The sequence below is a fragment of the Chlamydotis macqueenii genome, chromosome 3 (assembly GCF_036417535.1).
Source record: "Chlamydotis macqueenii isolate bChlMac1 chromosome 3, bChlMac1.mat, whole genome shotgun sequence".
NCBI classification, from domain to species: domain Eukaryota; kingdom Metazoa; phylum Chordata; class Aves; order Otidiformes; family Otididae; genus Chlamydotis; species Chlamydotis macqueenii.
In genome coordinates, this window is record NC_141558.1 from 98122802 (window position 1) to 98139819 (window position 17018).

Genomic DNA, 17018 nt, shown 5'->3' on the forward strand with positions numbered 1-17018 from the left:
GAGTGGAAAGCTCTTTATTTAACCTGCACCCGCCACCTGCCCTCTGCCCCAGCCTTGCCTCCATCCATCACGGCTTGGAGCCGCACCAGCATGCCAGGGCTACTTTTTTGGCAGGCTGAGACAAATAAAATCCCTTGCAAGCCAAGGCTCCAGGTAACCCTTTCCCCGCCGGGCTCGGAAGGAGCACATTGCAGAGCGGTGAGCACCCACCTTGCACAACGCAACACACGGCCACCCGCGTGCTGCTCACCCAGCCGTCTGCAACCAAGCAAGTCCCACAGAGCTGGCTCCTCAGGCTGGGGTCCTGTCCCCTCCCTGGCCCTCCTCCAGCCCCACCACCCGCTGCCCTCGCTGTTAGATGACGCGCTCTGTCAGCGGGCGATGGAAGAACCCAAGCAAATGACGACAGAAACAAGCGCATTAGGGGTGTGACAGAATGACTGATGATTTAATGCTTCTTGAAGTTTTTTGTTTCCTTCCACAGGGCATTGGTTTTAAAAACAAACAAAACGAGGTAAAATAAATTAATTTATGTACACTTTACATACACTGTGTCACGTGGAGCTTTGCAGCAACAGTAACCAGAAACCGTTACAAAATAGAAAGTTACATGGCTGTTGCAGGTCCTCGGCAGCCTGCAACCTAGAAGGTTGTCATCCTGAGTGTGGTTGGCAAAGTGATCATGTAAACATATTTAGAAGCATTTACGGTGGACAATGGATGGGCCAGCTTCATCGTACTCCTGCTTTGTGATCCACATCTGCTGGAAGGTGGACAGGGAGGCCAGGATAGAGCCACCGATCCAGACAGAGTACTTACGCTCAGGTGGGGCAATGATCTAGAAAAAGCCAAGAGAGCAGAGATGAGTAAACAACCAACCACCGCGGAGGGCAGGCACAGGGGCGTGCACGGCCCCATGCGCTGCTTGCGGGAGGGCAAAAGGTGGCTGCCCCTGTGCCTGGGTCCTTCACGCTGCAGCCTTACCTTGATCTTCATTGTGCTGGGGGCCAGGGCTGTGATCTCCTTTTGCATACGGTCAGCAATACCTGGGTACATGGTGGTACCCCCAGACATGACGTTGTTGGCGTACAGGTCCTTCCTGATGTCAATGTCGCACTTCATGATGCTGTTGTAGGTGGTCTCATGGATGCCTGCGGACTCCATGCCTGGGGGCAGGGAAGGAGAGAAAAGCAGGTGTGAGTTAAGCACAAAGCCAGAGCTCTGCGGCAGGACCCTGGAGAGAGGGGAGAGCTGGCGGGGGAGGAGAGAGGGAAGAGGGCACACACACCAATGAAGGAAGGCTGGAAGAGGGTTTCTGGGCAGCGGAAACGTTCATTGCCAATGGTGATGACCTGCCCATCAGGCAGCTCATAGCTCTTTTCCAGGGAGGAGGAAGAGGCAGCGGTGGCCATCTCGTTCTCAAAGTCCAGCGCCACATAGCACAGCTTCTCCTTGATGTCACGGACGATCTCACGTTCAGCTGTCAGGGGAGAGCAAAGGCATCAGTGATTGCAAAGGAGGAACGGGGAATGCTTGCATCTCCCATAGGTCTGCTGGGACTCCAGACCCCTGACCGGATACAGGTTCTCAACAGGGAGCCTTCCCAGGGCTTGCAATGGAGCAAGAGGCTGCAGCATCCCCAGAGATGCAAGGGTTGGAAGTGAGGAGGAACGTTTTGGGAGAGGAAATAGTGCTTACCTGTGGTGACGAAGGAATAGCCACGCTCAGTCAGGATCTTCATCAGGTAGTCAGTAAGGTCCCGGCCAGCCAGATCCAAGCGCATGATGGCATGGGGCAGGGCATACCCTTCATAGATGGGGACATTGTGTGTCACACCATCGCCGGAGTCCAGCACGATACCTGGGAAAACAAAAAGCAGCCACCTGAGATGCAGCCTTCTACCATGTGGGGCAGAGCAGTTGCCAGCTGTAGAGGACTCGTCCTGGGCGTCCTTGCTTGGGGAAGAGGGCCAGCAGGACAGGTGGACTCACCAGTGGTACGGCCAGAGGCGTAGAGGGACAGCACAGCCTGGATGGCCACATACATGGCAGGGACATTGAAGGTCTCAAACATGATTTGGGTCATCTTTTCACGGTTGGCTTTGGGGTTAAGGGGGGCCTCAGTGAGCAGGGTGGGGTGCTCCTCAGGGGCCACACGCAGCTCATTGTAGAAGGTGTGGTGCCAGATCTTCTCCATGTCGTCCCAGTTTGTGATGATGCCATGTTCAATGGGGTACTTCAGGGTCAGGATACCTCTCTTGCTCTGGGCTTCGTCTCCTACGTAGGAGTCCTTCTGACCCATACCCACCATGACGCCCTGCAGGGGAGGAAAGGAAGGGGCTCAGCAACCTCTCCATGGGTGGTGTGAAGGTCCCCAGCGGGCCTGGCATCCCCTCTCGGGGCAGAGGGCTAGGCAGCAGCAGGGACCCACGGCCATCACCATGACAGGGCCTGGGGGAGGCTGGGAGCGGGACGGTGCCGTACCTGGTGTCGAGGGCGGCCCACGATGGAGGGGAACACAGCCCTGGGGGCATCATCCCCGGCGAAGCCGGCCTTCACCAGGCCAGAGCCGTTGTCGCACACGAGCGCGGTGGTCTCATCCTCGTCGCACATGGTGTTGGCTGTCTGCGGGGTTTGGGGGAGGGGGAACACGGACACAGGCTGAGCCTCACGGCCGGCCGGCAGCCGCAGGGAAGGGCCGGCGGGGCCGGGCCGGGCCGTACCGTACCTACCTGGGCTGGCTGCGGGCTGCACGCGTCGGGCCGCTGGCAGAGAGGCCTCCCGCTCCTCGCCGGGTAGCTCGTGGGCCGCCGCCGGCCGCCGAGCCTTTTATCGCGGCGGGCGGGCGGCGGCGGCCGGCCCCCAGGAATGCGGCCCCGGCCGTCGCCATATTTGGGCGTCGGGCCCGGCGCGGCCCCGGCCCGGCGCTGCCCAAAGAAGGCGCTCCTGGCCGCGGCCCAGGTGAGCCGGGCCCGGCCGTATATGGAGCGTCTGCCGGCACCCCCCCCACACACACCCCACCACCACCGCCCGCCGCCGGGGCCGAAATAATCCCCCGGCACCGCCGCGCCCGTTAAGGGCAAAGCAGGTGGGGGCGGCCGCGGCAGCCCCGCCGGCCGCGGGTCCGGGCCCTTCCCGCGTGGGGAGGCCGGAGCCGGCCCGGGCCCGCCGGGGCGTGAGGGCGGAGTGACCGGAGGCAGCCCGGAAAACTCAGGGGCTCTGAGGGAAACGTGGCCCTCGGGGGCGTGTGGGGGGTTCTTGACTACAGGTCGGGGTGAGGGCCTGGGGGGAGAAGGGAAGCTGTGAGAGAAGGTGAAGCGACAAGGTAGCTGTGCGGTTCCCCCGCAAGACCACTGTACGCGGCAGCAGGCCCTGTAAAAGCCACGGCTTGACACACCTTTTTAAGCCATGCATTTTTTTCTTTGCTGTGGTTTAAAAATGGAAAATAAATGCACATCTGTTAGGCAAACGCCTGAAGAGAAGCCTGAGGAAGCATGAATCCTGGTGACCGTCTGATCCCAGAAGCCTGACGTAGCCATGAATGCCGCTGCCATTAGTGAGCGCCCGTTGCTGGCCACCGACCTCGGCCAGGTAACGTGGGAATCCTCCGGCTATGGCTGCTGCTCATCCTCCCTAAAAGGAGAGCGGCCTCACAGGCAAGTCATCTCTGATGAGCTGAAGGTACTGTGCAAGTGAAGAGGAACAGTTTGTCTCCTTCAGCTAGGGATGTTTGAGCAGAGATTCCATGTGGGACACTTGGAAGATTTTATATAGACATTACGGTTCCCGATGGAAAGAAGAGGCAGTAATGCAAGCAGATGTGCAACCCTGCCAATGAGTCAATGCAAATCAACCTTCAAGACCTCCTCTGATGGAACAACTGGCCAAGGGTAAATCCTTTTAACATTCAGGGAGTCAGGAGAGGAGGAAGAAGGAATAGTATGCCAGAAGCGCTCATGCAGTGAGGGGTCTCCTGCAAGTGAAGGCATTTTTGCAGCCTATTTCCTCCACTGCAAGGCAGAGCCAGTAATGGGTCAATGGAGAAGCAGACAACTTTTCTCCTCTAATATCTACACCCTCCAATTTGGCAGTGTTCCTCTTTACCTCTGGCAGCTCTCTGTTTCATTCTGCTATAGATTTTCATTTCCTGTCAAGTTATTGCATTAAAGTACGCTGGGGATAAAACATGCTCTCATACTGCTCCGCAGCTTCTCGTATTATTCTTCAGTTCTGTCATCGACAACTAGCAGTACAAAAATCAGAAGCCTGAAAGCTCTTAAAGGCATCGCAGCCATCAAATCTGTTTACAGAACTGTAACACTCCATCGTGGTTTCCAAACTGTGGTCAGTTGTGTTGAATCAGAAATCAAGAAACAGAAAGGCTAACTGTCGCTGAAAGATAAACATTCTTAATCCTTCAATGAAACCTGACACAAGCACAAACAAACTTTATCCCTTCTGTTTATTTTGATTTTCTCTCTACCCCAATCTAGTTTACAGCACAATGCCTCATGGCAGCATCGAGTTCTTACAGTTCTGCATAAAAGATCATTTTCCGCAGGTAGATCTGATATTGAACTGGATGCACAAAATGAATTTGGTTTTGGTCCCAAGTCAGAAAACATTTGGTTTCCAGAACAGAGCTGGGCAGAAAGATCACCACTATCCACAACGCATAGCTTCTGAAATCGATCGCAAATGACCACTGATAAGCTTTCCTGCCACTCTGCTGACAACAGAGGATAGAAGTGTGTACATCCTGCACTGCATGTATTTTCCATCACTGAGAAATTAACTATTTAAGAAACAACTTATACTTCCTTACTCAAAAGGAGCTACCTGTACTTCTTTAAGCTGTTTTAACCAAAACCCGAATCTTTTTGTCCCGAGTTTACTTCTGGTTTTGTTACGCTTGTGTACTGCCTAGAGCTCTGGCATGGCCTTTGATCTGCAGTGGTACATGAAGGCATCCTCCCCGTACAGTAATCTGAGACAGGAGTTCTGCACCAGAACAGCTTATTACATAATGAAACGGGGGACAGAGAGGAGGTACAGCCCCAAACTCCAGCCTCTTCAAGCTTCCCAACAGAACAGTGAACCAGCTCAATGCTGCTTGTACAAGAACATTAAACTTCAGTTTAGACAGAGAAGTTATTTTAATGAGGTTTTATTTAAGTAAACTCCTTGCCCGTAGCCTTCTGTTTTGGCAATGGTCTGATGGAAAGCCGTTGTACAAATGCCAAATGCCTCCCAACCCAGCAGCAGAATAAAACATTATTTGTGAAGCCTACAGGACTGATCGTTTCCCGAGAACCTGGAGAACGCTTTTACACCAACCGGAACAAACCCATCCCAGCAGAGAAGCCAGGCGCTTTGGAACAGGTGGATAGCGAAGGATGAACAGAAACGCCTGCTGCCAGAGCAAGCTTTCTGGGGCTCACCCTGCCACTCCTGACAGAACAGAGGTGGTCAACAGCCTCGGAGGGGATGAGATATTCCCAAAGGTCAAGTAAAGAGATTCCTCTTCAAGCAAAATCTGAGTCTGGTAATAGTTCAGGTAGAACTTATTTTGTCAGCAGGTGGCAATCATTTGTTAGATTATTCCCTTTCTCCCAAAATGAGAAGTTTACCAATAACGTGGAACCCCCTTTAAAGTGACATTTAAACAAGCAAGTGGAACTCTTCTAAAGTCTTAAATGACCCGCTCCTTTGAAGCTGCAGCTGGGAGTTATACCTGCACTTCTTTCTCTCAGCCATGCAAGGCTGCAGAAGAGCAAAGTTTGCTTCTCAGAACAATCTTAGAAGATGACTGCCAGTGCATTTCTTTCCCATATTAGTTAGAACCTCTCTAGATAAATCTATTCTTCCAAACATGTTCAGACTCTCAGCCCAGCTTACTGTATTAGTACAGGGAGGAGGGGAAGCCACGGAAGGGGAGCTGTGCTTTTAAAACTAGAAACTGGATTCTCTTCAACCAATTTAACTCCTGACCTTCTCAGCTGTTGGATCAAGTTGTTGCAGCAGGCATCGAGCCAGACAAGTAAAACATAAGGGCATGCAACTTGCTCTGCATTCACTCTGGCTGTGGAGCTACTTGCAAAGGAAAGGTGCAAGATGTCACTCAAATTAAAGTAACTTTTATTTAAAAATTAAAATCTGCTGCCAATCAAAATAATTAAAAGTGAAAAGTTAAATGGCTTTTTTTTTTTTAAATTCCCATGTCAGAGATAACTGTCTGGGGCAGTGGGGTAAAGGAAAAAACTGGCATCAACCAGTACAGAACAAGTCACTGAGCAAGGAAGACTGTGCCGGACTCCCACCCTTTCCTTACTGCTTTCTAGGTTCAAGCGGTTGCTGTGAATGACTGCATGGTGAGCTGTTAATCTCATTTTCACATGTACTCTAGAAATCTGGATATAACTTAAATGAAAGTTAAACATTTTAGAATGTTTTGAAAAAGTTTAATCTTGCAGATGTAAACTGAAAGATTGGTGTGTCTACTGGACCGAAGGACTATGAATGAGAACTGTGCCTTATTCCTTTCTGTCACAGACAAGCTGAGTGACCAGTGACAAGCCAGTTATCCTTCTTGTGCCAGCAGTCTTTAACACTGCAACACTGAAATTACCCAGTTTCTTCAGCAAAAAGTATTGTACAAAGAGAGCAGAGTTATCTTATAAAATAATAATTTCTTTCACGTTTTCAGTATGTTCTCTGAAGTGAAATCATAGCTCCAATTAAGTGAGATTAAGAGTTTCCACCTTCTGCAGGGGGTCCCACATTTCACCTTGTGTGTCTGTGTATTTTTGAGCCTCAGGCAGGACTCATACCAACGAAGATATATAACAAAACAGCACGTTTATGAAAGGCACAGAAAATGAAAACTTTATTTTTCTTTTGCCTGAAAACACACCTCTGCCTCCTCTGACTTCAGTGACAATGTCTATAAATTTAAGACCAAGTATTTTACTCAAATAGATTTTATTACAAAGTTTTAGCAAAAAAACCAAACAAAACATAAAAAAAGTATACATGAATTTAACAGTTCTTTAGAAAAGAGAATCATGCTTGACCCTGAACGTAGAGTTCATAGTTTGCCTTTAACACAAATTCGAAGTAAGCACTACATTTCAAGTTGCCAAGTTCATCTGCTTGCAGCAAGTCCTTCACCTTCGGTAAATATTCACTTAACTGAACTCCTACAAGACAAAACCTTTTATTACAGCACTGACAGAAGTACTTTGCATTAGCAGTTAAGATCATTTTTATGTAAACACCTGTGCCTGCCTCAGAGTTAAATTACTGTTTTGGAATTGAGAATATCTGAATTCCATTATACATGTCCAAAAATACAATAAAGCTTAAGTAGCCTGTAAAACTGAGGATGAAGGGGAAAAAAAAAAAAATAAATTTCCTACCCAAACAGAACTTCTTAGTGAATTTATGATTAAACCTAAAATCCTTAAACCTTAAATCCAAGTCTTTACAAAACTTTTCACCAAAAAAAAAAAAGACAAAAGAAAAGGAAGATCAGTCATATAATAAATACTTGTATCATCAGTTCCAACATTTCAGTCTGGGCTGTGAGAATCTTAACAAAAGGAAAGAAATTGACAGGCTCGTTTGAACACACAAAACTAGAATTGTTCTGAAGAACTTAATTTTCGTGGTTTTGACATGGAGCCTTCTCTGTTCTGGAAAAAGTTCATACAAAGTAATATTTAAAATGGTCTTTGACTCTAAATTGCTTCCCTCCTCTCCCTCCCCCGCCCCCAGCCGTAATTTCTATGGCCATAACTTCCCACAGTGAGCTTTAACTGGGTGGGGGGGGGTGGGGGAAGGGCGGTGTGTGTTTTCGGTTTTGTGGTTTTGGTTTTTTTTTTCTTCTTTTTGGGAGGGAAAATAAAAACAAGTAAACATTTAAGATAAAGTAGATTAAGCTCTTCTGCGTGACAGACAGACAGTTATTGATCCCGTATCTTACAGAAGATATGTATTTAACTCCAGAAAACATACTTTATGGTACAATCAGAAACTGCTAGAAATGCGACGGCTGCCCTACTGAGCAAATCATTTTAGGGTGCTAAGATTATAAGTGAGAAATCTGCTCATCTCTTAGCCCCTCAACATTTTACATAGATTGAATCAGCTCCATATGACTGTTACTACTTCTTGTATCTTAGTGTTCATCTTAAGCAGCTTTTGAAACAACTAAACAATTTCAAGAAGTTCAAATATATTTAAGTAGACTTTACCTTCTTTCAATAGTTTTTGTAATATTTTCACAAATATACTATCTTTAGATGCTTCAATTGGATCATCTTTACCATATGAACTGGACCATCTGCAAGTCAAAGAATTGCACAGATGAAATCAGATGAAAACTAACAAGAAAAAATATGCAGGAAATTTGATAAATTGTCAAAGATGATTAATACATGTTCACATGTAAGTGTTATGTGCTTGGCTACAGCTCAAAGCAAGAGGTTTTTGCATCCTGGGTTAATTATTCTTTATTCCAAGACTAAAACTGCAATAAAACTGCACTACTATAACACAGTGAAGTTAAGAGGACAATAGAAATTCTTCCCATCTTCGAAATTGTAAAAGAAAACATATTTCTTTGATAAAATAAAAAATATTACGCATCAATATAAGAATTACCTGTTCTCAGTAATTATATTTTAGGGCTGAGATGGTGAGAAAGTATAGATTTATTTTCTGGTTGAATAAAGCAAGAGCAGCAATTTGCTAACATATTTGGAAGAACAAAACAAAACAAAAAAGCAAACACTGAGAAAGGGGGGGGGGAGCAACTGTAAAATCCAAGTTACAGGCTTGTAACAGCACACACAGACACAAAACAAATACAGTTTGTATGATTTGTGATTAAATGTGAAGGTGAAGACTCGTGAATGCAAGTCTCATCTGTGATAGAAAAATCTGATTGGGATTTTCTTAAGAAAAAGATTATTTTAAATGACAATTTCTCATCTTTGCAGAGCCTTCTATGTAGCAGTTCAAACTCAACAACAACCTAACTTTGCTGTGGTTCTAACCTTCCAGTTGTTAAAATTTCCTGTTCCATATGTTAAACTGCCAGACAAAACCAGTTCTGACCTCACTCCCTAAACTAACATGAACCTCCTTGGGCCAACGGGATATGATTGCAAGGATCTGGACCCGGCTCCCAGAAGCTATTACTGACAAATCCTGTGTAATACACTTTAACTGTGGTTAAAGGAAGGAGGGATGGAAGGGGAAGGGAGTAGGGGGATTTCCTCCTCTTAGACACAGAAGATAGTGAGGACCCTAACAGAACATCAGGAGCATGCTCAGCAAGGCTCTCCATTCTAGCCAAGAACCTCACCACCACTTGTAGCTGTTAAGCTAGAAAACAGATGCCATCCTTAAAAGCAGGTACTGTAACAGGTCAAACACTTACTTTTGCACACAGATGAAAGTTAACACTACCTCTTTTGAAAGAGCAATCAATCTCTTTGTGAGCCGTGCTGGACTGAAAACTCAACTGGGACAGAAAGTTTTCTAAACACTGTTCAGCGCAAAGTGATCTCAAATTGCATCTGGTTAGCTAGGAGAGTGGGCAAAACCTTGTCAGCATTATATATGATTGGAATGGTTTAAATGTTATGTTCAAAACTCTGCCCAGGGTAGAAAAGACATAAAAGAATGATTGGACTGGTGCCATATAGGAGTTCTGGATTCTTCTGTCTTGAAAATAATAGGAAAGGATTAGTGTGGAATGGTGTGAACCTGTTTCTGCATATTATTTGTGTCATATGTGACAATAACTTAGTCATACAACTAGAAATTTATTTTCTATTGACCACTGTCCCTGTCCTTTGGAATCTATCCTATGTGTATTTCCATTTTAATCACAAATGGCACAGTGCATTTGGAAGGTATTCTCTCCTTGTCTCTTCTTCCTCTTCCTGGAAGGTGGATGGGAATTAGAAAAGCTGGATAACTTCTGAACATTAGAAAGGAAAGGGAGGAAAAATGCAATTTGAGTTATTTAACCTGGGAGGGAACAGTAGCACTGCTTGAGGAGCAGATTCTTCTGATCAGTTGGATTCAGCCTGTATTTGGTGTTGAACGTCTATAGGAGTGGCTCTTTTAAGCAGTATTTAAGTATTTAGCTCTCTTACAGTCAAGAGTGCAGCTTTGACTCAAAAAGGTCATGAGCCTGTCAGTGTGGTTCAGTAGCCAAAAATAAGTGAAATAAAAGTTTGCAGGAGTGACCTCTGCACACATTACTCTTAAAAAGCTTCTTTTTGAGAGGCTTCAAGGAAGAAGAAGTTTCAGCATCCGTCATTTCTTTTAACTTAGCAAAGGTTTCAAGAATGAAAGCTGCATGGGTACCTTCACGTCTCAGGTGCTGAGAATGCGTAGTAGGTTGCCAGTGAGCTAAGCAAAGTACTACAGATTTTTTTTTTTGTTGGGGTTTCACTTTAAAAATAAAAAGACACATTCTGATCAGACACTTTATACTTCACCAACCTTATACGATGAAATATTAAGATGAAATTCAATCTTTTCAGTGAGCTAGAGAATAGTATACCAAAATGTAATTCTGGAAAAACTATGCCACAAATACTCCCAGTAATTTATATTCATATTGGACTTACCCATCTCTTCGGAGAGCCCTACAGAGAATTTTAAGTTTAAGATTGTTTACATCCACTTCCTCTTCCTTCAATCCATGTAAGGAGAAAAGACAGGTAAGGTAATTATTTAAAAAAAACCAAAAAAAACCAAAAAAAAAACATAGAATGGTTTGGGTTGGAAGGGACCTTTAAAGGTCATCTAGTCCAACCCCCCTGCAAGGAGCAGGGATGTCTTCAACCAGATCAGGTTGCTCAGAGCCTCGTCCAACCTGGCCTTGAATGTTTCCAGGGATGGGGCATCCACCACCTCTCTGGGCAACCTGTTCCAGTGCTTTACCACCCTCATCGTAAAAAAAGATTTCCTTATCTCTCTGTCACAGATTATACCAATGAATTAGATTCTTCAATTACTGAGCATTGTTTTCAAACACATGCTATTTTAACAGATGACCTGATCAGATTCTTGAAACACCAAAACCTGTTCATTTCCATTTGAAAACATGGCTCAGGCTTTCTACACGACCACACGACTGCTGAAGACTCCCTACCTCAATTTGAAAAAGGGCCTATTTTAAAGCACAGGAACAAACACCAATTTGTAAAACAATGTATTCCAGGTGAGTTTTATTTTAAAATGTGCTAAATGGTGACTGAAGTCAAGGCTCTTTTTTTTCAGCGTGGTAAAGCTAACTAGCATGCATTAGTGTCCACATTAGCATATATTAGCAAATGTCTTCAAACATGTAAGTTTGTCTTGGAAAGGGCAGTCCCTACATTGCACAGAAACTTTCAGATAACTGCTGTCAGAGCCCTTTTAAAATACAATGTCAGAAAAAAGAACCGTCTTTTTTTTTCCAGCTCTCAGTCTCCTGAAGCATCCTGTCTACTTTAAATTCCCCTCTAAAGAGACAAGAGAAACCATAAACACTTGAATTTAGAAGCTTGGAAGGAAAAGGAGGGGTCTTGACTTTTGCAAGACAAAAGCAGAGAAAACTAGGCAACTGCTAGTTTTTAGACTCTAGGCTAAATCACCATCTCTAACCATTTGTGCTGAATGGTTTTACTCAAGTTGTTAGAGACTCAAATATCTGATTAGAAAATAATTTTGAAATGTCATGGTTTTAACGTGACATTTATTTTATTTAAATGTAAAAAACTAATATAGCTGTCTCAGCGTTCATGAACTGCATTGACAAAATTTAAGAGGAAAACTAATTTAAAAGAGATAGCCAAATGAGTTCAAGTTTATTTTACTGCAAAATATTAATTGTACTATTTATGTTGTAAAAATGAAGGGGGAAGTTAGGAAGAAAAAAAAAAAAGCATTGAATTTTCTTTTTAAACTAAAGACAACTAACTCAGAGTAACATGCTGCTCTTTCCTCAATATACAAAATATCGTATAGTACTAAACACAGGACAAGTAAATATATCCATACACAAAGCAAAAACACCCTAGTTAACAACAGTAAAGAAATGCTATTCAAAAGAAAGTTTGATAAAAGAAATTCAATTAAAAACAATTTAATTATAAAGACATTTATAATTATCAAACCCGTTATTCAAGCCTGACAAAATGGCACAATGCTGTTTACAAAGCACTACTACAGAGAAAGAATTTTAACTTGGAGCCCTACACAGACTAGCAAGAATTGGGATAATCAGGAAAGAGCTCTCATTTTCAATTAGTAAGGAATACTTTTGCTGAAATAACACAACTCTAGCTTTTTAGCAGATTGTTGTTAATTCAGGTTTCATGCTCCTCAGAAGCTGATTTATTCATGCTTAGTGGAAAATTACTCCTGACAAGCTACTAGATCACACAACAAGATGCAGTGAGAAAGCAGATAGCAAATCTGTGGTTCAATGCTATTTACGTGTTAAAAAGCTGGTGACTATCCAACATTATCTCATGACAATCAGAGAAACTGTCAATAGGGAAAACTAAATCTAATAGGGAAAGAACTAAACTACTGAAAACAGATTATCTTTGTCCTGTTTGGAGAAAGCCTGTAGGGAAGCAACGCTCTAAAAAAGAAACAATAGACTATAAATGGGAAGTGAAGATGAGGAGTGTCATTTTACTTCAATGATCTAAACCACATTTGGCATTAAGTCTCCTGTGGCTTAAAAACAAGCTCAAAAAACACATCAGGGGTTATTTTTAATTACTGTACACTAAGCTAATGTTAACTAACTACAGATGCACCATCCTAGGTTAAATAATAATAAATTTTTTAAAAGTCTCTGGGTTAGAAAACCTTGAAAAAGTTGTCCTACCTCATCAATATATTCCAGTAGATCAAGTGCTTTCTTGAAGTCATACTCATTGGCCCTTCTGTTCTCATCACATATGTACATCTATGATACAAGAGATTAACGCAGAGAGTTATTTTTAGCCTACAAACTAATGTAACTGATATCACGGACAACTCATTGTGCGAAGACCACCATGTATTTTCCACTTAGATGACCTTCTCATGAAAATATGTCTTGATTCATCTGCAAGTATTTTTATAGTAAGGAATATACTTAAGGTTTTAGAGCAGCATTCCACCTACATGACAATGGTCTGTCGACAAACGATATTGGATATAAGGCTGCTAAGTTTCAAATTTAAATGCCATTTAAGGCTGTAACATTCCTGGACTATTGTAGCCAGAGCTCAGCTCCACAAATAAGCTCTCAGAATTATTTTGGTAATTAAGCTCAAAGCAGTACTTAAGCACGTGTACTGCCTTTTACCTTTGAAAAACGAGACAAGTTTGCTATCAATATTTCACATCCCTCCTCCAACAAAATTCTAAATTGTACTTCAAAGGAAAATTAAGATTAATGCTCTCTTTATTTACACTTTCTGAGTTTCATTCTCGCATTGCAAGTAGCAAGTATGAATATTGGTTTGACAATAGAAAGACTTCAGAAGGAAAACTGTCAGGGTGCCAGTGCTTGCCATGTCATGAGTGACACTTCCTAGTCGTTCCTAACCCCACAGCCAGCGTTACTTAAAGATACAGGTAATGACTTCAGAATCTGCTGTTAGCGTTGGTGTAAGAAAACAAGGGGAATGTAAACAAGCACACCATCAGCTTTTGATTTTCCACAGGATTACAGGAAAAATAAGAAGTCGCAAAACTGACACCTAGACAGGACCTGACTCGTTTTACAATGTACCGTTTTGCTCATTGAATATTTTTTGTGTGAATCACTGCATGGTAAAAATATGCTGCCAACAAGGCTACTGGTTGCTGGCTGCCACTGGAAAGGGATGTAGAAAGGGAGTGATCCCAGTACTGGAGCAGTTTGCATTTCTGTTTCAGTATGAGTTGGGTTTTTTGTTTGTTTGTTTTTGAAAAAGAAAAAGAAGAAAAAACGAAGTAGAAAGATTTTGGGTGCCTCTTTGCAACAGGTGATCAAAAGCATCTTCCTGCTCCTATCGCTTTCTTTTTCTAGACTGCAGCATCCTTCTCCACTAAGGTGGAATTCTTTGTTCCTTCTGCCTTCCGAGTTCTGCCCTACTGAGTATTTAACTGAAAGTAAAAATTGTTTCATATCCAAAAACTGGCTTAGGTCAGTATATCAACTGCTGGCACTGATTTGATTTGGTTTTTCTGGTTAGCAGCACTCTAAAGCACATGTTCAACAAAAATAAATTTGAACTAAAACCAACATTCTTAAGTTTGGTGCTGGTAGAAACTAAGCCAAGAGAAACAAATTCATGTGTCAGATCTTTAGTTGCTTAGCAAGTCACGTAAGGGATAAAGACAGATGCGGTCTTCAGTTATTTTACTGCACAGAGGCAAAAAACATACTGGAACTTTACCTGTGTAATGAAGAAAACATAAGATACTTACATCAATGAGCTGAGATGCAGACAACACTGGCATATCGTTGAGGTTCAACTGCTTCTCTGCCAGTAATTGTTCAGGAAGGGTCTCCTGATGTAACAGGAAGCGTTCCTGTTCTGATATTTCTTGTAGTCATTTAAGGAAATGAAAGTTTCACGTTATTAAAATGTAAAAATAAATTATATGGAAGAGTAATAACTGTCAAGTCACACTACTATTCAGTTCTACAAGTGTTGGTTATGAAACATTCTATTTGGACACTCATCTATATTCCTGAAGCACAGGAATACTTCCACTTCAATACCGTCATCCTGGTGAACTAGTTCTTACTTCCCATTCAGGTTCCCAGTGTAATGCAGACTGGTAACTCTTCTCTCAAAACCATTAAATGAATACATAGGATTGGCAGGAAGTTCTTGCACTATGCAGGAAATTAGGTTGGTTGCAATTTTTAGGAGCTACCTTTTGGCTGATGACTTGTGCCATGGACCTGCTCCACCTCATGAATTATTCCATTTTTGATTGGTTTATTTACAGTATAATCTGCTTCAGGGTTATAAACTTATTAGGCAAAAACAATAAAAATGGAGTCATTTCAGCCACAGTATGTGATTCTTACCTCCCCCCAGTTCCATTGCACAGTAGAAAGGGCATTTTACCCATTTAAATGGGTAAGTAGAATGTGGCAGAGATAATTATCCTTTACCAATAGAAAACGGATACACAAAAAGCCCAAGTTTTAAAAGCTATGCCATGTGTCATACTGAAACATGCAGCAGAGTAAAGTCCAGACTAAGTTCTGAGAGTCTGTTACTCTACTGAAACAAAGCTTTGATTTCCTCATTTTTCTATGGCTTTCCTTATTTAAAGATAAGATTCTTCACTTCAGCATAGTTTTTTGTCACAGTGGTGAGAAAAACAAATTTCAACTTTAAGATTTCATGCAATGCTTTATAATTTGAAGGACAGACAATGTATTATTATTACAAGCTAAAAATAATTTGTGAGGCCTACTTAGTTATCACAATTATCCCCAGCCTTTTTCAACAGGATTTAAGAACTGTACTAAACATACATGGATAAATAGGCAGATAAATAGAAGTAAGCTTGAGTAGTAACCTTATAATATTTCAAAGCTTCCCCCTGGTGGCCAGTAAAAGCTTAACTATTAGTGTATTATTGCTTTTTCACAAACGCACAGCCACACGTGGTGCACACACAGTATCAGGAAAAGGTGACAGGAATGGCAGAGCAGTGGAACTGCTACATTTGGTAAGGAAACAGAACAGGTATTCATACTTTTGCCATTAACACCCTTTCAGTTAGAGCACAATGAAACACAGTCACTGTAACCTTTTCAGATACAGACAGAATAAGATGCTGAGAAAGCACTTCTTGATCACACATGTATATATTTGCAGGTACGTTATTACAATACAATATAGTCACACGATTTCCTTGTACAGCCTAGAAGTCTTTGGACTTGAGAAGATCAAAACTGAGAGCTAGTCAATAAACAGGCTTTAAGAAATTAAGTAACTTTTACCTTGCATCTGAAATGTAAAATGCAGCTTAATCTACTTCAGAACCATCTAATGACTTCTCAAAAAGACTGTGCAGCTTGTTACTTATGCCAATATTTCTGTGTGTTATTAGAACAAGTGAAAAGGTACAAATTTCCCTTGCTCATAGTCCTAACTCACAGGTGAAGGTAAATAATGAGGTTGCTGCCTCACCCTGTCTTCCTTAACCTTCCTGCAATAAGCAAAATCATCAGCCCATTTATTCTTACCACAGTAAGAGACCTCAGCCTAATAAATTAACTATGCAACATTAACATGATTCTAATTAAATAGCTTAATTAGTCTATTCTTCGCTTTGCTCTGGTTTTATTTCTTACCTTCTATTTTCTCCTGCAGTATATCTTCTGAGAAGTCAGATGCCAGTGCGGCTAATTTACTCAAGCCAAGAAGTGTTTTCTTCTTTGCAAAATATCGGGTCTCCATATTTGCTAAAGTCTGCAATGTCCTGTGAGCCTGAAATTAATAAAGATGTTAGAAATTGGTTTTAGAATTTAACATCAGACAGTAAACAGACAAGGATTTAATCTCAACGGCAGTCTTACAGCTATTTATTGTTTGTAATATCTATAACCCTTACTTTTAAAAGTTGTACAACTTGCACATTAAAACTCTGCATTACACTCTTCAGGAATATAGACCTCTACTCCAATTATATCCAAAAAACATTCTTATTACTAATAAAGAAAAAACTATCTTATGATCAAAGGATAAATAGCAACTTCACGTATTATACTTCTGGGATCTTACTCAAGCCGTTGCCATAAAAGCCAGGCAAATATGCTTTGACAGAACAACTTCACATACAGTTTGATTTACTTGTTAATCCAAACATTTGAAAAACAGAACTATATGTATAACTGCTGCAGTAATTGAACATTTAGGCAAGAATTTATTTGTGGACAAAGGAAGAGAAAATTTCTAAGCACCTACTCAGAAATAAACTAACCAGACTGAATTACTT

The 17018-nt window shown here is 42.4% G+C and overlaps 2 protein-coding genes and 1 long non-coding RNA gene across 11 annotated transcripts in view; 1 reads left to right on the forward strand and 2 right to left on the reverse strand.

Moving 5' to 3' along the window:
* Positions 1-420: 420 nt before the first annotated feature.
* ACTA1 (actin alpha 1, skeletal muscle) lies at positions 421-2888 on the reverse strand. Of its 2 annotated transcripts, none has more exons than XM_086745948.1 (7): positions 2732-2888; positions 2484-2624; positions 1992-2316; positions 1699-1860; positions 1289-1480; positions 985-1166; positions 421-838 (listed from the first exon to the last, which is right to left on the reverse strand). In XM_086745948.1, exons 2-7 carry the CDS (start codon positions 2610-2612, stop codon positions 695-697), a joined length of 1134 nt encoding a protein of 377 aa, XP_086602074.1. In that variant the 5' UTR covers positions 2613-2624; positions 2732-2888; the 3' UTR covers positions 421-694. The 2 variants fall into 2 exon arrangements, with proteins under 2 accessions (XP_086602074.1, XP_086602075.1); XM_086745949.1 differs by having other exon boundaries at positions 2728-2746.
* A 3213-nt stretch (positions 2889-6101) lies between these two features.
* On the forward strand, positions 6102-16514 carry LOC147601372 (uncharacterized). Its single transcript, XR_015258045.1, has 3 exons — positions 6102-6370; positions 8303-8447; positions 16394-16514. It is a non-coding gene; the product is annotated as an uncharacterized LOC147601372 (long non-coding RNA).
* NUP133 (nucleoporin 133) overlaps positions 6858-17018 on the reverse strand; it is a 35749-nt gene continuing 25588 nt past the window's right edge. The window contains exons 21-26 of one of the 8 annotated variants that reach the window (XM_086743759.1): positions 16375-16510; positions 14481-14599; positions 12907-12987; positions 10649-10713; positions 8255-8343; positions 6858-7198 (exon numbers count right to left, since the gene is read on the reverse strand). In XM_086743759.1, the coding sequence (XP_086599885.1) occupies positions 7062-7198; positions 8255-8343; positions 10649-10713; positions 12907-12987; positions 14481-14599; positions 16375-16510 (627 nt within the window). In that variant the 3' untranslated portion in view covers positions 6858-7061. The other 7 variants (XM_086743758.1, XR_015258040.1, XR_015258041.1 and 4 more) reach the window with 7 other exon arrangements.